The sequence below is a fragment of the Cetorhinus maximus genome, chromosome 2, assembly GCF_964194155.1.
Source record: "Cetorhinus maximus chromosome 2, sCetMax3.hap1.1, whole genome shotgun sequence".
Lineage (NCBI taxonomy): Eukaryota > Metazoa > Chordata > Chondrichthyes > Lamniformes > Cetorhinidae > Cetorhinus > Cetorhinus maximus.
Genome location: NC_135880.1, coordinates 38,689,173 through 38,710,903, shown reverse-complemented (window position 1 = coordinate 38,710,903; position 21,731 = coordinate 38,689,173). Strand labels below are relative to the sequence as shown.

The window sequence follows — 21,731 nt, the reverse complement described above, 5'->3', positions numbered from 1 at the left end:
CCAGGTGCTGCAAATGACAGAATCAATGGCTAAATTGAAGATTTCTTCTTTGGGATGGTCAGAATCAGCAACAGGTAGATTAATGACAAAAAAAATAGATTTCTGCTGTACTGTCCTACAGTGGGTAATGTTGGAACTAAACCATAAATTATATATATCAAACAGAATCCAAATATAGAGAACCCTTAATATTAGAATACTTAATCGACAGATGTCTTGCAGAGGAATATAATACTACCTCCCTCTGCATTCTTTTTCCATTGTTCATTAGTTGTTTGCTGTCCATTATCTTGGATTCAGCATTGAAATCTTGATGTGGTACAAAAAAGCCTAAAAGTTTCATTCATGCAAATAGCATGGTCTCATGAAATGAAAATTTGTGATAGGGGTACAGAATTAATAAAAGCCTCCCTAGACCAAAATTTGGAGCCGTCACTGAGGTTATTTGAAAAAAAGAACTATAAATTATATGAAGCTCAATAGACCTTAAAAATTAGTATTGTTCAGAACTCACTTTACAGAAGAGGGGCATGTCACCTTGCACAGTGGAGTCTCAGTTGGGCGGAGTGGGGTGGATAATATTTATTTGACAGCAGATCTTCCATAGAAGACAGCTGCAAAGGAGGGGTGCCACCCTGACCTCAAACTTAATGTAGAGGATAGGACCTGCCGCATGTTTCCAGCATTTTTCCTTTTATTTCAGGATTTCTAACTTCTGCAGTATTTTTGGTTCAGCATATTGTCTGGTAAATTATTTACATGATACTACTTAATCGTCATTGAAGTAGCTGGAGAAATTATGTTATCGAGGGAGGAAAGAATTTTTCAAGTCAGACCAGACTAGTACCGTCCTCTGCATCCTTTCATTCTCACAACAACATCATTCTTTACGGCATATGTCCTAGACTGTATACTATTATTAAGTTGTTTGGCCATGTTACCGTTGTTTAAGATTGTATATCAGTAGGTTACCAACATTTAAAAAGGCCAACATTTAAAATAAAAATCTGCTCAACTTATATATTTATATTTATTAAAGCTGTCAGTCACCTTATATTACTATTGCATTATGATCTGGAGCTAATAGTAATATTGTTGTGGTCAACACTAGCCTTGATCCCTCCAACTGCATGTCCTAAGCAGAACTGTACTACAAATCAAGTTGCCCTTGTTATGACCTGGCAAATGATGTGTGCTAGGCGGATCAAATCCATGAGGGAAACTTGATCACGTCGTCACAGCTGTTTGCAATTTGTATTTTATTTCGAGATGCGTGCCTTGAATTAAGAAGTAATAAAACTACCGCGACTTCAGAAGTTTTAGAAAACTAAATTAAACATTTATCATAAGAAAAGATTTCAAGCACATACATAAGTCTACAAATTACTATTATAATAACTCCTAAAACCCCTAATTACTCTGGCTCCCAGTTACACCTCCATTAAGGCAACAGTAAAAACAAATAGACTTAAACAGACCCAGGCAAAGCAACACAATACCCTGGACAGTCGCATTCGAAATGAGTTTTCTCAGCTTTGGTTCCTTTAGACTGCAGTTTGATGCACAAGAGGCTAGAGGCTTTTCACACTTCTGTTAGATCTTAGAATTCCTTCTCCTCTTACAATAGCCTCATCTCCTTTATACATGTTTCTCCCTTTGTAATGCAAATTCTATTGTTCCAATATGTCATTGCAACTTTCCTTTTCTCATAATATAAACCTTCCATAGTACTAATTATATCAGTAACCTTTGGGAAAAATAAACACACTGTTTGGCTTAGCTTCTTCTGGCTAGGTGTAACATCTTACCATCTCTTTGAAATTCAGACTAACCTAATTTATCTAAAAATGCAAATTTTCCTTATACCTCACATTCTAAAACTACAGCCATGTTTACATATTTAGCATTTCAAACCTAATTTCTTGTTGATAACTCAACCTCCAGACCAGCTGTCTCCAATTCAGTTAAATCCCCCCCTCTCTCTCCTTCTCACACACACATATACACACACTCTCTAATCCAAACCCCACTATTAACCTCCCTTTACAATAAATCACAATATTATGAAAATTATTATATTTTCATGACACCTTTAACTTAAAATAAATCAGAATGAAAGTGAGACCTACACATAACATGCATCTAGAACATGCCTAAATACAGAGAATGCTGGAAGTGCACAGCAAGTCAGGCAGTGTCATCAATGTAGGCGGATGAATATTTCATCAAGACAAATCTGTGCATTATGGTTTGTCTGTGTATATTAACAGAAAATGCTAGAATTTACTGGGCTTCATTGTGAAATTTAACCATCCACTTTTCTTTCCACAGACAAAACAAATGTCTGCTGTTCTTGGAATACTTCTAAAATAGTCGAGCAAACAGATAGGGTCATCTAATGAATTAATTTGTTGTACCATACTTAACACTTGAAATTACAGCCCAAATGTTATGACTAATAAGGCATCTGCAACACCTGTTATTAAAGACGCTAGTTAATCCAAAAAAATTGCAGTAAAGCCCTTTGAATAACACTAATCTATATTTTTTCTTAAGTGACTTTTACTCTGAAAATTTCTTCTGTATTCTCTGTTTCACAGTCAGTCATGTGGTAGTCAATTTTCTTTTTTGTTCATGGGTTGTGAGCATTGCTGGCAAGATCAGCATTTATTGCCCAAATCTAATTGCCCTTGAGGTGGTGGAAAGCTACTTTCTTGAACTGCTGCAGTCCATGTGGTATAAGTACACCCACAGTGCTGTTAGGGAGGGAGTTCCAAAATTTTGAACCAGCAACATTGAAGGAATGGTGATATATTTCCAAGTCAGAATGGAAATCTGAAGGTGGTGTTCCAATGTGCCTACTGCTCTTATCCTTCTTGGTAGTAGAGGCTGAGGAAGGTGCTGTTGAAGGAGCCTTGGTGAGTTATTGCAGTGCAGCTTGTAATGGTACACACTGCTTCCACTGTGCACTGGAGGTGGTGGAAGTGAATGCGGTTTCTGAGGTTCCGATATTATTTGGTGTGCATCGTCCTTTATTGATGAAATCTTATCACATATAGCCTCTTAATCCAAATAGCAGCATTGAAGATGTACAATGATTGGACTGCTGATACAGACCTAAGACATTTTCTTTACACCGCACACGAACCACGTTACGTTGCTTTCCTGAAATTTTCACTGCTGCATGGTAAAAGTATCCAAAGATCAGAGACTTTTGAAAATTTTAACATTCCATTTGTCATTGACAAGTACTGAAAAACACTTTCGAAACAGGCCCTTGAAATTTGATATTTCTATTATTTCCTCTAAGGATTCTGTAGCTGATATGCCGAAAGCTTCAAGTAATTGCAGGTCCTGTGCCCCAGAAGAGAGCGAGGTATTGTCAGAAGGACCAGCAAACAAACGAAAAAAAACAAAAGTGGAGAATATTGATCAGGATTCATCCAATGAACTCAGTCTAAATGTAGAATGTATCCAGGATGAAGATGATGTTGAAGTGAAATTGGAAGAGAAGGAAGAGGCTGAATTTGGAAGTGAACCAGAAGAAGGAGAAATTACAGACTCAGACAAAGAGGAACACTATACAGATGAAACGAGTGAAGAATCAAACGAAGCTGAAAGCGATGAAAGTGAGAAAGAAGAAGGTGAGTGATGGTTTACTGTGTGACCGTATTCAGTAATACTTTTTGGATTTATATAAAATCAGTTGCAAAAGTCAAATAATTATACAGATTTAGATTCCAAATGTGGCCGTGTGGGTTCTTTTAATCACATTGTATGAAAATTTCATTTTTTCATTACTATGACATTCCACCTACTTAGCAGATGCAACTCTATGCTAGTCTGCTCCTTAATCTCTATTGTCTGGATCTTCTAAATTAGCATGAATTATTAGGGCAGTTTTGTCATTTAAATAACATGCCATTTGCCTTTCTTTATTGGAAACAATATTTAAACACAGCTATGGTGTTTTTTAATTTGTTTCCAGTGTTCCAAAATTCATAATATTGTTAAACATATTATTAAGGTTGCTAGTTCTTTACCCATATTCTTTCATATTCACTAAATATGCATTTTGTTTTGTGCTTGGAAATTATTCAGCCCTGTAGGTTGTTCAGGCTGTCTCTCAGAACAAGGTGTACATACCTTTCAACCTCATACACATAAGTTGACTGCATTCTGGTAATCTCAGTTGATCTCCCCGCCCCTTTGCAAGGAGTGACGGCTTCTAATAGTTTCAGATTCTGGCACAAGCACAAAACGTTATTCTGTTTCATTGAACCATTGTGTCTCAACAGCTAATAATAGCAAGTCTTCTGCATGCTGTCCACATTTGATGTTACTTTTTGCTCTAATGAATTAAAGACATGTCTTTCATGCTTTCTCCCTTTCTCTGAAACTTGCTTGATATGACGATGTCAGGTTGAGATTTTTTGAAAGCGCTGGTGGAGTAATTCTTAACAGCATTCCCATTAACTGTTCTACAGGGCTTCACCTGTTGACCAGTTTGACAGGTATGGTATGTTTTAAAAAAAACAAAATTTGCGTTGATTTTCCGAGGAGGTTCTTTGTAGTTTACACTGCTCTCTCTACCTTCCTGTTACATGCCTCCAGAAATTAAAGGTTAATCTCCTGGACACTTCTGAGTAACACAGGAGAAAAATCATAGGGGCACTAAAAAAAGCTTTATTTTTATTCTCTTTGAGCATCTTTGTTAGTTATAAAAATGTTGGAGATGGAGAAAAAGGTGGAGCTGTAGGAGGTGGGAGGTCATGTGATGAAACCTTCAGGAATAGGTCTTACTTGAGTCAGCAACCCTATCTACAAAGTCATGCGGCATGGTCAACTGTGAGTCAACTATGCTTATTTATGAAATGCCAGTATTCTACAATGAAAGAGAATTATGCCTTTCCATTTGGTAGACTATTCCCAGCTTTATGCTTAACAAAGCAGATGGTATCATGAGCTCAACCAAGTGTATACTTCCCTCAAAGGATTTAAAACAGTTCTGAACAAATTTGAGATGTATTCAAGGCAAATCACTACTGCTTATCACACAATTTTTCTATTTCTCAATGCTTCAATGCACAATGTGTTCTCCAAGCACCTGGGCCATGTTGATGTAGGAATCACTGGGTGCTCCATTTCTAGACCAATCCATCTTGCAGTGACACTCTGCTTTCACAGTCTAGTTCATTCTTAGTTCATGCTTTTCTGGCAGCCTTCCATGAAGTAACCCATAATGAGAATCAGGCCGCATGCTTCATTTACCTTTACTTGAATCTTCACTTGTTCTGGGTGATCTTCATTTTCTGATAGCTTCTGGGACAGTAGTGTTCACATAAGCATCCTGATCGTCAAAAGAATTGAGTTGTCTTAGTTCTCATACTGGAGCTTGTAATAGACTTTCAACTGTTGCATGGGCTTTTCCTAGAATTATACAGGAGAGCTGAAGCTTAAGCAGAAGCTCTATTTCACAGTGGTAGTGCTTGTGATCATTCTCAGGTTAAGAAACTTTACTTCGTTAGATTGTTGAATCTTTCACATATTATGGCTAAAGCTTCTATAAACTTGGATATATCCTTTGTTCCCTGGTAATTGTGATTTCAGCAACAGTTTATCACCAAAATCATGTTATGAAACTGGACTAGCCGCATAAATACTGTGGCTTCAGGAACAGGTCAGAGGCTGGGTATTCTGCAGCGAAAGACTCATCTCCTGATTCATTGATGCCTTTCCAAGATCTACAAGGCCTAAGTCAAAAATGTGATAGAATACTCTCCAATTCCTTAAATGAGTGCAGCTCAAACCACACTTGAGAAGTTTGACACCATCCAGGACAAAGCAACTCACTTGATTGGCACCCATCCACCATCTTATACATTCACTATTTCCACCACCAAAGCACCATGGCTGCAGTGTGTACCTTTAAAACGATGGCACTACAGCAACCAGCCCAGGTTTCAATAGCATCTGCCAAACCCACAACCTCTTCCACCTAGAACAGGTCGGCACCCTGCTGATCGGGAGTCAAATGCAGCTCATTAAAGACTCAAGGTCCCCAACCTTGATTGATCAAACCCATTTTGCAATTAAATGGCTTGTTCTGTTTTTTGACTTTTAAAAGCATTATACTTGTGAGAAAGTGTTATTCAATTAGTAACTTTTTTGTAAAAACCTTTAAAGTTTTGTTGAAATGTGCTCTGTCCTGTTTTTGATTATTATTGGCTTTTGAGTAACAACATTGTAGCTCTTAAGATATTGCATTTTTACTAAGTTCAAAAAATGGCTCATGTTGCTAACTTTGCAGACCCTTGACCTAGAAGGACAAGGACAGCAGGTACAAGGGACCACCATCAACTGCAAACTCCTCTCCAAATCACACACCGTCCTAACATGGAAATATATCCCCCTTCATTGTTGCTGGGTTACAATCCTGGAGCTCCCTCCCTAACTGCATTGTGGGAGTACCTATACCACATGGATTGTATTGGTTCAATAAGGTGGCTCACCACCACCCTCTCTAAGAGCAACTAGTGATAGCTAGTAAATGTTGGCCTTGCCAGCAATGTTCACATCCTATGGATGATTTATTTTTTAAAAATCTTTCAGTACACACATTCATCTTCCAAGCTCACAAAATTTCATTGATGATGAACTGGCTTTTGTTTTTAATTGCTCAGAAGTTTGCTATTGGAGCTACTCTAGCTTTAGAACATTTTTACATGACAGATGCCTGGGTGGTTTTGTTTTCCCTGTTAGATATAGTTGCATTTCCCTAGCAGGTCCATGCATAACACTTATTGATCATCAGAGATGTTTATTAATTCAGACATAGTAGCGATTGCCTATATCTTTTCAGGGCCTCCTTTAAGTCCTGATGAGTTTATCTGAAAGTTCACCTCAATTCAGTGTAACACTTTCATCTTGGAGGGTCCTAAGGTCTGTCTTGTTCTCTTTAGATCCCCATACACATTGGGATGACACATTTTTTACAATTCCTCCAACAACTCATCCCTCAGGCCAGGGTGGTGCAGAGTTTTCTACTTATTGTGTAGTGTGCTATATTCTTCATGCTATGCTTAATGGCAGACAGCAGTGAAGAAACTCTACATTTCTGTGTAACATGAAATTCCCCTCAAATGCTTCTGCATTGCCTTTTTATTGTACTGTTGCTGCAAACAGTTTTGTCTTAATGAATTGAAATTTGTCTTTTATTTCCCCCCTCACCTTAACCTCCAAAGTCAAGCAATTAAAGTCAATCATGGCAGATATAGTTGCATGCAATTCATAAGTTTGAAATTATTCCCTATGCTAGGCCACTTCGTAGAGGACCAACTACTGTCCAGATTTACTTCATCTTCAAATGATTCACAGAAGCAAAATTTTAAACCCCGAACACCATGGGCTCTTACCTCCTGCAGTAACCTTTTATGTGACACCTTATTCAATGCCTTTTGGAAATCCAAATGATACCCCTTTATTCATGTCAATTCCAAATATGATGCAACACTGCTAACCTTGGAATGACCCCCAGCATTGTCGTTACTTTGACCAGTTACATTATAACATATGGATTTTAGTTTCTTGAAAGCTTAAATATTCTTCTACGCTGACTAATGGTCAACCTTTAAATCAGAAGAAAATAAGGCAGCATTGTAAGGAGTCTGTAACTTGCAGTTCAGCATGCACTTATTTGATGCTTGTGGTGAATACAGTAGTGGTGCAAGTGGTCAGGATAACTAGCTGTGCTCACACCACTACAGGCTATTCGATTCTATGATAAGAGGATACAATAGACTTGTTTTGGTATTGCACAAGAGTTGAAATCCCACCATGTAAGTTGTGAAAATTAATGTAATAAATTTGTTGATTTGTGCACCAGCACCTCAAAAAAGTGACCATGAACACTGTTAGACTGATGTAAAATCCTGACTGGTTCACTCACATCTCATTCTGGCCTGCAAGTGACTCCAATTCCTCACTACGTGCTTGATTCTTCATGCCTCAGGCCAAGTACGAGTGATAAATACTGCCTCGTCACAGACCAAAAACAAATATATTTTTTTAAAAGTGCTATATCACTACATAACACCTAAGATTATAGATCGGAGCAAGGCATTTGTAGCCTTTTTACAGGCACAGTAAAGTCCAGATTTCAAATCTTGCAATTACTTTAAAAATCTCTTGTACTTCAGTCATAAAACTATAAAAGTTTTCAGTTAAATGTAACACTTATCCAGTGTTACATCTAATGATGTTAGCTCCAATAAACCAAATATTTCCACCTGATTCACTCAATAAGTTTCTAATACTGTAGCTTTCCCAAGTGTCCCAAGGAGAGTGAAACTGTCCCTCTGTTATGAGGGAATAATAAAGGACCCCCATCACAAATTATATTAGATCTCACTGAAGCAAGAAATATATATATGAATTCTGCCTTTTGCTTATAGGTTGAATAAATTGAATACCTGGTAAAGAGCTGTGGAATGCCGTATTTATCCCATGAATAATGTACTTGAGGTTTGCCTGTTGGATGATATTTCCCTTCTCAACCATGGGCCTCTATTACCACCTCTATGGCTGGGAGAGGGTCAGAGTCGTGGGTATTAAAGAACAAAATACATCCTGAATATGTTGCACATCTGCTCTTGCCACAGATGCTACCTGATCTACGTGTTTCTCACATTTTCTGTTTTTATTTCCAATTTTCAGTATTTGCAATATTTTGTTGTGGTTTCATGTTCAATCAGCCTGTTCTTGCTGGGCATGTGAGACCTTCATATGATTAGCGAGACAAAAGTTGCAAACTATCTTAAAGCAAATATGTATGTGTTGCACTTTCATAAAGCTTATCTTGAAGGTTTTAATTTTGATTGCCCTGACCATACAATTAAGATAAATAATTTCTGTCCTATTCTATATTACTTCCTAACGTATAGGTCAGCCGTGGCCTCCGTGTATTCGTGTGATAGTGGTACGATCACCAGTTCTGGAACCTGGTACACTCTTCATCATCACTGCAGTGAAGTCAGCGACAATTGGAAGGTATCGGACATGCTGTGCCAGTTAAGCAGGGATAATCAATAACAGATCAGTTGTTAGGTTAGGCGTTAAAGGATTTTACCTGACGCTGTGCTGTATTGTTCATGCAGTTTTTTTGTTGGAGTTGCGAATGTTCTCTTCAGTTTAATTAGTATCCTGTTCTTCTATCTTGTAAGAAAATAGAAAAACGCATTTTGGTTTTTTTTCTTCAAAAGATAAGCACTGTCAAAATTGTGAGCACTTCCCAAAATTGTTACAGTGCGCCCTGTTGTGTCTGCCCCGGAAGATATTGATATCTTGAAAGAAATGGTGTCTTTTAAAGAAAAAGTAGATGTTGTTCCAGTTTTCTAAACTTGTAAGCTTTTTGGACTCTCCACTTGTGGAACATTTGCTTCAGAACAGGTTGTATCTGATAGGTCCATGTCATACCACAAATATTCTGATGCTAGTGAGTTTGCCTGTTTTCCACATGCAACAGAAAGACTTGCATTTATATAGCACCTCAGGATGTCCCAAAGCACTTTCCAGCCAAATGAGCACTTTTGAAGTGTTGTCATTGTTGTAATGCAGCCATATCTGGAACACCTAATGGCATAATAATTAGCATTGATTTTATTTGTATCTTTTTAAGATGCAGCTTGTTTTTACCCAGCACTGTGAATAAAGCTGATTCAACCACTTTTTGAAATATGTTATGATTGAGAGCACATCATTATATCTGCAAAGCTTCCTACCTTTGCTATTATAGTATGCTGGTATAATATGAACAAATGAGGAAGAACCTCATAATCTTTGTTCATTATTTTATTTCTCATAAGTTCACCTTCCATGGATGAAGCTGTGCCTCTCCTGTTCTTCAGTCTTCTCTAATTTTGAGCACCTCATCAATTTTTGTGCGTGTCTACTTAGTTTTTACCACTCAGCTCCCATCAAGAGAAATGAATTGCAACTTCAGGATAAGATCTTAAATGCACGATGAATAGATTAGGTCTTGTGGCTTAGATGCCCAACATAAGAATGTAAAAGTAACAAACTCAGCTTCCTTTTTTTCAAGCATATGGGATTTTAGTTTGTCCATTTTGATCAAGTCTCTGGTGTTTTCATAATATTGCCTGTGTTCTTTCTGTGGAGCTTACCAATGATAAATTCTCCAAGGAAATACCTTGAAACAATTGGAGACTTTTACAAAAGCCTCTTAATGTTTAATGATCGTAATTGGATGAAGTAAAGTGAATGCCTGCAACACATCTTCCTTACGTAATCTATACAGCCTCAAAAGGAAGTCTTAGGGCGCTTTGCCACTGTTGGGCCAAAGTACCCTGCCCTGTAGTGGGATAAGGAAAGGAAGTGTTGTGATGATGCATCTCTAGCAACTGTACATGAGTGTATTCTTTTAGGGTGCCCTGATTAAGGTAGGCATTGTATAATTCTCGAATTTCACTACCCCGGCCAAAGAACAAGATATTACTGTTCATATCTTCCTTGGTCTCCCATTGGCACAATATATCAAGTGACTCATCCACTGACTGAGCAATTTAAAGTATTTGCAAGAGCCCACAGAATTTTGAATGCTCCAATTTAGCCAAAAATGGTTGCTATTTTTCTATATATTTGGTTGTCTTTTTGCCAAAGAAGAATAGAATTAGGAACTTCTCAATTTAATTTTTGGGTTTTTGATATAAAGTTCTAAAGGTACCTGCATCATAATTGCAATGTATTGCATACAAAAGTAGTCAGTGAATAATGAGTCACATATAGTCCAGACCAGGTTAGGATGACAGATTTCCTTTCCTAAAGGGCATAAGTGAACCAGATGGGTTTTTACAACAATCACATTGGTCATCACTAGACTTTTTATTCCAGATTTTTTAATTGAATTCAAATTCCACCATCTGCCATGGCAGGATTCAAACCTGGGTCCCCAGACTATTAACCTGGGTCTCTGGATTACTAGTCCAGTGGACAATTAAACAACTCACTGGAGGAGGAGGCTCCACAAATAGCCCCATCCTCAATGATGGAGGAGCCCAGCACATCAGTGCAAAAGACAAGGCTGAAGCATTTGCTACAATCTTCAGCCAGAAGTGCCGAGTGGATGATCCATCTCGGCCTCCTCCGGAGGTCCCCAGCATCATAGATGTTAGTCTTCAGCCAATTCGATTCACTCCATGTGATATCAAGAAAACAGCTGAAGGCACTGGATACTGCAAAGGCTATGGGCCCTGACAACATTCTGGCAATAATACTGAGGATTTGTGCTCCAGAACTTGCCGCACCCCTAGCCAAGCTGTTCCAGTACAGCTACAACACTGGCATCTAAGCAGCTATGTGGTAAATTGCCCAGGTATGCCCTGTACACACAAAACAGGGCAATTACCACCCCATCAGTCTACTCTCGATCATCAGTAAAGTAATGGAAGGGGTCATCAACAGTGCTATCAAGCAGCACTTGCTTAGCAATAACCTGCTCACTGACACCCAGTTTGGGTTCCGCCAGGGCCATTCAGCTCCTGACCTCATTACAGCCTTGGTTCAAACATGGAGAAAAGAGCTGAACTCCCGAGGTGAAGTGAGAGTGACTGCCTTTGACATCAAGGCAGCATTTGACCAAGTGTGGCATCAAGGAGTCCTAGCAAAGCTATAGTCAATGTGAATCAGGAGGAAAACTCTCTGCTGGTTGGAGTCATATCTAGCGCAAAGGAAGATGGTTGTGGTTGTTGGAGGTCAGTCATCTCAGCTCCCGACATCACTCAGGAGTTCCTCAGGGTTGTGTCCTCGGCCCAACCATTTTCAGCTGCTTCATCAGTGACCTTCCTTCCATCATAAGGTCAGAAATGGGGATGTTCACTGCTGATTGCACGATGTTCACTATTTGTGACTCCTCAAATACTGAAGTAGTCCATGTCCAAATGCAGCAAGACCTGGACAACATCCAGGCTTGGGCTGAACAGTGGCAAGTAACATTCGTGCCACACAAGTGCCAGGCAATGACCATCTCCAACAAGAGAGAATCTAACCATTGCCCCTTGATGTTCAATGGCATTACCATCACTGTCAACATTCTGGGAGTTACCACTGACCAGGAACTGAACTGGACTAGCCATATAAATACTGTGGCTACAAGAGCAGGTCAGAGGCTAGGAATCGTGTGATGAGTAACTCACCTCCTGATTCCCCAAAGCCTGTCCACCATCTACAAGGCCCAAGTCAGGAGTGTGATGGAATACTCCCCACTTGCCTGGATGAGTGCAGCTCCCACAACGCTCAAGAAGCTTGACACTGTCCAGGACAAAGTAGCCTGCTTGATTGGCACCACATCCACAAACATTCACTCCTTCTATCACCGATGCACAGTAGCAGCAGTGTGTACCATCTACAAGATGAGTTGCAGGAATTCACCAAGGCTCCTTTGACAGCAGCTTCCAAACCCACGACCACTGCAGCCTAGAAGGACAAGGGCAGCAGATACATGGGAACACCACCACCTGGAGGTTCCCCCCCAAGTCACTCACCATCCTGACTTAGAAATATATCGCTGTTCCTTTACTGTCGCTAGGTTAAATCCTGGCACTCCCTCCCTAACAGCACTGTGGGTGTACCTACACCACATGGACTGCAGCGGTTCAAGAAGGCAGCTCACCATCACCTTCTCAAGGGCAACTATGGATGGGCAATAAATGCTGGCCCAGCCAGCGAAGCCCACATCTCGTGGATGAATTAAAAAAAATGATCTCTGTACTCAAACCTATTTTATTCAGGCCAGTATTAGAAGGCATAATTCTATCTTCTAATTTAATGTTACATAATTTTGATTATTCGTTTATCATTTTTGAACAAATTCAGCAAACTTGTGTTTAGCAATTAAAATTCCAGTTTGCAAAACAACAATATTGAACATGCAACTTATTGGGAGTGGCGACATTTGGATTAATGACTTAATACTGCAGAAAATATTAGTATTCTGTTATAAAATGGCATAAGGTTGCTAAATGGCCTCTGGATATTTACTGGTTAAACAGCATTCTCTTTCAGATTGGCCCAATTTTAATTTTCCCAGGCTTCAGGCTCCTACTGTGGATGGGACATGAAAGCTGATTGTCACAATGCGACAAAGTGTTTCTGAGAGCAAGCTAGGAATGTGTTCCCTTAAATGGTTTTGTCACCATTGTGTGAAATTATCTTTGAATTATATTAATGGAACTCCAGAAAATGAAAATAAATGTAGCATGGTATATGCGATTAAGTTTTCAAATCACTGGCAAAAGTAAAGAAGGTGTAATGTGCGTTCTGTTTTATTTTGTTAAATGTGATTCTTTTTATTTAACAGAGAGAAAGATATGGGCCATGCAATCAGAATAGCTGAAATTGGAGTTAGTAAGGTTAGTTATGTAATCACATTAAACTGTAAAAAGTGAAAATAGAATGGCATTAAAAAGATTGAGACTGTGACAATTTTAACTAGTTTCATTGTAAAAGCCAATACTTAGTAATGTTCTCGTAACAAAATATAATATTTCCAGAACTTCCTGTTCAGTGCGATACTAAATTACCTACCATTTGGTATCTTGAATAGCATCCATCTTTGGTAAATATGTATATATGGTATAAGTCTCAGATTGTAAATTTTTTTCAGCCCCAAAACAAGAGAATGTTTATTTCCCAATCTCCTAATTCCTTGCCCCCACCCGATCTATTTCTTCCTCCCTAACAGCACTGTGGGTGTGCCTACGCCACATGGACTGCAGCAGTTCAAGGCGGCGGCTCACCACTATCTTCTCAAGGGCAATCGGGTTTGGACAATAAATGCCGGCCTGGCTAGTGACGCCCAGATCCCTTGAAACATTTTTTTTTAAAAACCTACAAATGGTTCTCTTGATCTGAGTGATTAATGTAGGCATATATAAGGTAGCCTTGAGAACCTCACCCGTAAGTTTGGAGAGACCAAATGCAGACTGGGTGACCGCTTTGCGGAACACCTTCGGTCTGTCCGCAAGAATGACCCAGACCTCCCTGTCGCTTGCCATTTCAACACACCACCCTGCTCTCACACCCACATGTCCGTCCTTGGCCTGCTGCAATGTTCCAGTGAAGCTCAACGCAAACTGGAGGAACAGCACATCAGCTTCTGACTAGGCACTTTACAGCCTTCCGGACTTAATATTGAGTTCAACAACTTTAGATCATGAACTCTCTCCTCCATCCCCACCCCCTTTCCGATCTCCCTTTTCCCAATAATTTATAATTTTTATATATATATATATTTTTTTATATATATATTTTTCTTTCCCAGCTATTTCCATTATTTTTAAATGTATTTCCATCTCTACCTTTATCTCTACCTTTGTTTATCTCTACCTTTTAGCCTATTTCGATCCCTTCCCCCCCACCCCACCCCCACTAGGGCCATCTGTCACTTGCTCATCCTGCTTTCTATCCTTAATGTCATCATTAGCACATTCCTCAGCTAATATCACCACCGTCAACACCCCTTTGTCCTTTTGTCTATGACATCTTTGGCAATCTCTTCTTTGCCTCCACCTATCACTGGCCCTCTATCCAGTTCTACCTGTCCCACCCCCCCCCCCTTCAACCAGTTTATATTCCACCTCATTTCTATATTTAGTCCTGATGAAGAGTCATACAGACTCGAAATGGTAACTGTATTCCTCTCCGTAGATGCTGTCAGACCTGCTGAGTTTTTCCAGGTATATTTGTTTTTGTTTCAGATTTCCAGCATCTGCAGTATTTTGCTTTTATCTCACCCGTAAGTTCTTGTTTTGTCCCAATGGGGAAATGTTTTGCCCTCTGTTCCTTCACTGTCACTCGGTCAAAATCCTGGAACTCCTTTTCTAACAGCATTGTGGGTGAATCTACACCACAAGGACTGCAGTGGTTCAAAAAGGCAGCTCACCACCACCTTCTCAAGGGCAATTAGGGATGGACGATAAATTCTGGCCCAGCCAGCAAAGCCCACATCCTGTGAACAATTAAATTGGAAAAAAAAAGATATTCTTTCCACCACCATTGGGTGATAAAGCCTAACAGTACTGGGAATTGCAGATATAACTTTGCATCCTACCATTCTGTGCCATTACTAGGTAATTCTTTATACTTTTAGATATTGACAATATTGGTCTTTGGTCTGTTTTCTTTTTCTCACATCCTGATTTCCATTTTGTTTAGTTCCATGCTGAAGTATACTTTGACCAAGATCTACAGGAATACATGCTGGTAGACCAGGGGAGCCAGAATGGGACTGTGGTCAATGGGAACAGAATCCTCATGGTACTGATTGAATCCTGATTGTTACTGTAATCAGTTAGTAAGATCTTTTCCTGGCCTTTCTCAACATCTAGGTGTGAGTGCGCGAACACTTTTCATGCTAACAGAAAACAAGAATGAAGTTAGTTTTGTTCTGAGAAAACTATTCTGTGCAGAAGTCTAATATTGTTTTGAGTTCGAGAGCTCCAATTCTTCACCCACACAACATGCTCTGCTTGTACTCTTCATTTTTTTTTGTTCATTTTGGCACTCCCATGTAAGTTGTTACAGAAGTAGAACTCTCAACCCAGTGCCTCAACTCCCCACCCAATGCTCAGAAGAGCCCTTCTCATTGTATAGATCTCTGGTCTAGTGACAATGACAGTAGCTGGATTCAAACAAAAAACTACTGCGGATGCTGGAGCTGGATTCAACTTTGTTTTGTGAATAGAACTTTGAGTTCACTTCAGGAGACATTCTGCAGAAAATGATCTGCTTCTAAGATTCTAATTGAACAATCAGAGACAAAAATGCATTGATTTTCAGAAGTAAGCAGAAGCTGAAGTTCTGACTTATGGGTTTGACCTGTGCATTCTTAACTTCCTTGAAACTGCACAGCCACAGCTTCCTATATTACTGTGTATCATCATTCATGTGTTATGGTGTTCTTGATAAAGCTGGTGCTTTATCAAGTTAAACTTACTATCATTTCATTGTTTGTTAACCTGAGTATTCAGAATGGCATCAGTAGGTAAGTAGGTCAGAGGCTAGGAATCCTGCAGCGAGTAACTCACCTCCTGACTCCCCAAAACCCGTTCACCAACTACAAGGCCCGAGTCAGGAGTGTGATGGCATACTCTCCACTTTCCTGGATGAGTGCAGCTCCAATAACATTCAAAAAGCTCGACACCATTCAGGCCAAAGCAGCCACTTGATTGGCACCCTTCCCACTAACATTCACTTCCTCCACCACTGACGCACAGTGGCAGTAGTGTGCACCATCTACAGATGCACTGCAGGAACTCACCAAGCCTCTTTCCACTGCACCTTCCAAACCCAGGACCACTATCATCTGGAAGGACAAGGGTGCAGACACATGGGAACACCACCACCTGGAAGTTCCCCTCCAAGCCATTCACCATCCTGACTTGGAAATATATCGCTGTCCCTTCACTGTCGTTGGATCAAAATCCTGGAACTCTCTCCCTAATAGCACTGTGGCTGTACCTACACCACATGGACTGCAGCAGTTCAATGAGGCAGTTCACCACCACCTTCTCGAGGGCATTTAGGTTTGGGCAACAAATGCTGGCCTAGCCAGCAATGCCCACATGCCATGAATGAATTTTTAAAAATGTTAAAATCAGATGCAGTAGACTTGGATATGGTTCACTCAGGGGTGGGGGTGTATGTTATACTGGGGCCAGTACAACACAAAACCCTTCATTTAACTAGCATTTATTTAGATTTTTGGAAATATTTCTTGATTTTAGCCTGTAAATTAACACTATGATTGCAGGAGAATGGGTCTTTGCTAAGTGACTTGTTTGATCGTACGAAAGTGAAAACATAATCTCTTGGTTTATTTCTGGTCTGTGGAAATTATTCAAAAGTACACCATTTTCAATTAAATCTGTGTTTAGTATTCATTTAATTAAAGTACTCAATCTCCACTATTCTGTAATTTTTTAATTGCAAAAGAAATACAAAATGTAATTAATATCTGCTTGTTAGCCATCGACTTAATGTTTGTAATTTTTTCAGCCAAAAAATAAATGTGATCCTCATAGATTGGAGCATGGTGATGAAGTGAAATTTGGGGAGACGGTACTATCTTTCCATATCCATCCAGGAACTGATACATGCAATGGCTGTGAGCCAGGCCAGGTTAAAGCACACATGCGCCTCAATAAAAAAGAATTCACAGGTATTTGAATATGGTAAATTTATTATGCTTCTGTTAATGCATTATATATCCATTCTTGTTCTGAAACTAATGAATCGTAAATAATAATATATGGTGAAGCCCGGATTACACACTAATATTATCCACATTTGCCTATCACTGACCTGGCAGAAATTAATGTTTCAGGTTGGATGAACCCTTTGAGTCAGATTTAATTTAAGCTGTCTCCTGCTCTATATTTAAAAAAATAAAACTTACATTTGGACAGTAAGAGGAGGAGCTGAACAACTATTTATGTCCTGTACTGGTATGCTGTGATCAGTTGTAGCTGGAGGATGCATGCTGAATGTCCAACTACAGATAGTGACACGTCACAGGTTTGAAGTGACATGTACATACTGCTGAGGCTAATGGTGTATAATGTCATCTCAGTACTTCTGTGTTATTCCCTGCTGTGCAACGTTAATGATAAACTTGTCAGTATTACCCGTAATACCTCTTGTACCTGTAAGTGGTACTTCAGTTGGAATTTTTATTGTTAAAAAACTTATCTCACAACAGCTGCAGAACTCTCCTGGCACTGTATTTTAATCTTGAGAGTTAACATGTCTAAGCATGCAGTTGCATAACAAATCCAGTAGGTGGTAGTCCAAGATAAGGAGGAAAGGCACGTGCCAAGGAAATTATAAATACTCTTTAAGCTATTGGCACTAGGCCCATACCTCAAATATCCCCTGCCACCTTTCTGAAGAATTTCTAAAGGTACCCTTCCTGTTGGAGCACTTGCCCCAACAGACAAGCAGCAAATATTCAAGGTGAACAGTTGAGAAACCCCAGTGGTGTACTTGATAGCTCCTGCAGTGTCTCCTCATGATCATCTCCCTAGTTATGGAAATGTAAATCCTGCTGTTGAACTGAAGACATCCCTCCCCACTGGAAAATTTGCCATACTGCCTCAAAATATCACGGTTTGGACAGAATTATCCTGGCTTTTGATTTTGACCCTTGTGCACACAGTTCCTTTTTCCTGAGGTATACTACATTGGGAAATTGCCTGAAGCATGTGGAGGAAAATGAAAAAGTAGATTGCAGCCTTTCGATGTTTCTTATGGTATTTCTCATTCTTTTTAAGTTATCTTCCAAATACCAGGGTTTCTCTAGCTACAGATCAGGTCATGGTTAATGTGCCTCCCTAGTTGCAAGTGTTGCATGATGCTACTTGTGATGTTGTACATGATTATCTGATGCGCATAATTTAGTTGAGATGTCTTGCCTTGTTTGTAATTTTAAGATTCTTAGTTAAAAACAAGGAAGGAGGAAGACACAGTGCAATTTTGTCTGATTTTGCTATTCCATCCAAACTGGTATAAGGTGAAATTACTAATGGTGCAGATAAAAATATTGATGCTACATGTTAAAATTACTGATGATGCAAAGCAAAATTATTTATGGTACTGGTTAAAATGACCATGCCCTGTAGTTGAAGGGTCAAGATCAAGGGGACATGGATACAAAACCATATGTATGAGATTTTGAACAAAGCATAGGAGAAGCTTCTTTGCAGATTATGTGCAATTCACTTCCATGGTTGAGCTAACAATCATCAACATTTAAGTGTAGTTTGGTAAATGTATTTGCAGTACAGAAATAGGCCATTCAGCTCAACTGTCCATATGCTCCATGCGAACCTCCTCACCCACTTCTTCACCTAATCCCATCAACATTATCTATTCCTCCCTTCCTCGTGCTCATCTAGTTTCCATTTAAATGCAATTCACCTCAACTATGCCTTGTATATCAGTGTTTACCCTCTGCCATTTGCTAAAGGGGTTAGGGAAAATGGCCTGTTTCTATGTTATAATTTTCAAGTTTACTTCTGCCACTGAAGGTGGACGGGAGTAATATTTTCACCCCATTTGTTTGTTTGTATGTCTCAAAAACTAATGGACAGATTTCAATGAAACTTGGCACACAGATAGAGTATGGCGCAAGGTTTTGGCAAAGATGTGGATCTGGATCCTGGAATTTTTTTTTAAAGGATCCCTTAACATTGGGGGATGGGCAAATGGACTTTTTCTTTTAGAATGATATACATTGTTATATTTAGAATGTTGTTGATTGTTATAGAATGTTGTGGATTGTCTCAGTGACTGTGGTGGAATTTGTTACAGCTGTCAAAATTTGAGCAGTGTTTTCAGAGCAGGTTGTTGGATATGGATTGACCTGAAGCCGCCTCAGTGAAATGGAAGCTCTTAATGAAAAGATTTCTTTTTTCACCTTTGTACTTACAGCGCAGCAGCGGGGAGGGGAGGTGGGGGGGGCGGGGGGTGTTGGAAAGCCTCGAGGAAAAGTTTTGCAATTGTAATAAGGTTGGGTTAAAAAAGTATGGCAAAGATATGTGCTCTGCTGAGTGCCCTCTTCATTTGTTTTTGATTATAACAGCCTTGGTGCAGAATCTATTGCTCTTGCCATCTTGTAGTGTCCAAATCAGTTGTATTGATTATTAAATTGCTACATTTTTTCATTTTTTATCAGCAGTTCCGGTGCTGAGTAAACAAGACAAAGATAAGTTACGACGTCAAGAGTTAAAACAGATTCAGGTCAAGTATGGATTGCAGGTGTGTTTTTGCTGATTTCTTTTCATCAGCTGATTGTAAAACTTTGCAGTTACATAATTAAAAGTCTTACTGCCAAACATTTGAAAAGATAATGTACCGGTCAATTTTTTTAATAAGTATCTTTAGAAGTGAGTGATCTCAATTTTCTTTTCATCTATCCATTCACAGGATGTGGGCATTGCTGGCTAGGTCAGCATTTATTGCCCATCCCCAGTTGCGCTAGAGAAGGTAGTGGTGAGCCACCTTCTTGAACCGCTGCAGTCCCTGTGGTGTAGGTACATTCACAATGCTGTTAGGGAGGAAGTTTGAAGATTTTGACTCAGCAGCGGTAAAGGAACGATGATATATTTCCATATCAGGATGGTGTATGGCTTAGAGGGGAACTTGAAGGTGGTGGTGTTCCTATGCATCTACTGCCCTTGTCTTTCTAGGTGATAGAGGTCGTAGGTTTGGAAGGTGCTGTCGAAGGATCCTTTCCGAGTTGCTGCAGTGCATTTTGTAAATGGTACACATTGCTGCCACTGTGTATCGATGGTGGAGGGAGTGTATGTTTAAGGTGGTGGATGGGGTGCCAATCAATGGGCCTGCCTTGACCTGGATGGTGTTGAGCTTCTTGAGTGTTGGAGCTGCACTCATCCCAGGCAAGTGGAGAGTATTTCATCACACTCCTGACATATGCCTTGTAGATGGTGGAGAGGCTTTGGGGAGTCAGGATATGGGTTACTCTCCGCAGAATTTCTAGCTCCTGACCTGCTCTTGCAGCCATAGTATTTATATGCTGGTCCAGTTCAGTTTCTAGTTAATGGTAACCCTCAGGATAAAGATTGCAAAGATAATGCTCCTGTATGTTGTACTTTTTAATATGTTATGTCACTAGTTGACTACAACAGACAGTACACTAATTTACACAATAGCTCCACAGTACTTGAAAACTACCTTCTGTGAAGTTAGAGATTACAAAATTGTGAACCTACCTGATTTGTTTTTGGCTGCAGGCATGTTAACACTAGCCTGTCCATCCTTTCCCACCCATGTGCAGCTGTTCTCCACCAGCCCAAAGTGCCAGGTGGTGGTGTTTCTCTCATGTTTCACTCTCTTCCAGCCCAGCTTCTCCAAGTTGTACCCCTCACGTTATATCCTACCTGAAGTGCAGTGCCCCAGAACTGAGCACAGTATTCCAGATGGGGTAGGGACAAGGCTTTTTACAATTGAAGCATAACTACTTCTTTGTATTCCAGCCCCACCTTGAGATATAGGCCAAAATGTCATTAGCCTTTTCAATTACCTTTTGCACACTAGCTTTTAGTGATTTGTGCATATTTTACACCTTCACAACTCCTTAGAAAGTATTCTGATTTGTCTTTCTTGAATCCTAAGTGGATGACCTCACGTTTACCCCACATCTAAGTCCAGCTGCCAGTTTTGCCCACTCACTTAATCTGTCTTTGTTCCTTTGTAACTTCCAGCTCCCATTTGCTGTGCATCTTCCTTCTTGCCCTCCTTTCTCTCCTTATCCTTGCCATCTTCTTGTTAATGTATTATCAATTACATTAAGGTTTGTTAATGTCATGTTAACTTTAAGAGGAACAGGTAGTAATTGTCTTTCAGCACATAAACAGGAGATCCTGAGTTTGAATCTCAGTGGTGCTCTTGGCTGTTTGTTCAATACAATGCCTTTAAATTAGGGGAGATGGTGGCGTAGTGGTAATGTCACTAGACTAATAATCCAGAGACCCCAGCTAATGCTTTGGGTACATGGGTTCAAATCCCTCCATGGCAGCTGATGGTATTTAAATTAATAAAGGAGGTCTTGTGGCATAGTGGGTATCATACCTGTCTCTGAGCCAGAAGCTCCGGGTTTGAATCCCACTCCAGGAATTGATGGTCAAGGAAGGGATGTT

The 21,731-nt window shown here is 39.7% G+C and overlaps 1 protein-coding gene across 1 annotated transcript in view; it reads left to right on the top strand.

Moving 5' to 3' along the window:
- aggf1 (angiogenic factor with G patch and FHA domains 1) overlaps positions 1-21,731 on the top strand; it is a 58,645-nt gene that overhangs the window by 28,354 nt on the left and 8,560 nt on the right. Inside the window, exons 8-13 of the mRNA XM_078563416.1 lie at positions 3,311-3,644; positions 8,943-9,048; positions 13,373-13,424; positions 15,229-15,330; positions 17,071-17,233; positions 19,748-19,830. Of these exons, the coding sequence (XP_078419542.1) occupies positions 3,311-3,644; positions 8,943-9,048; positions 13,373-13,424; positions 15,229-15,330; positions 17,071-17,233; positions 19,748-19,830 (840 nt within the window). The remainder of the gene's footprint in view (positions 1-3,310; positions 3,645-8,942; positions 9,049-13,372; positions 13,425-15,228; positions 15,331-17,070; positions 17,234-19,747; positions 19,831-21,731) is intronic.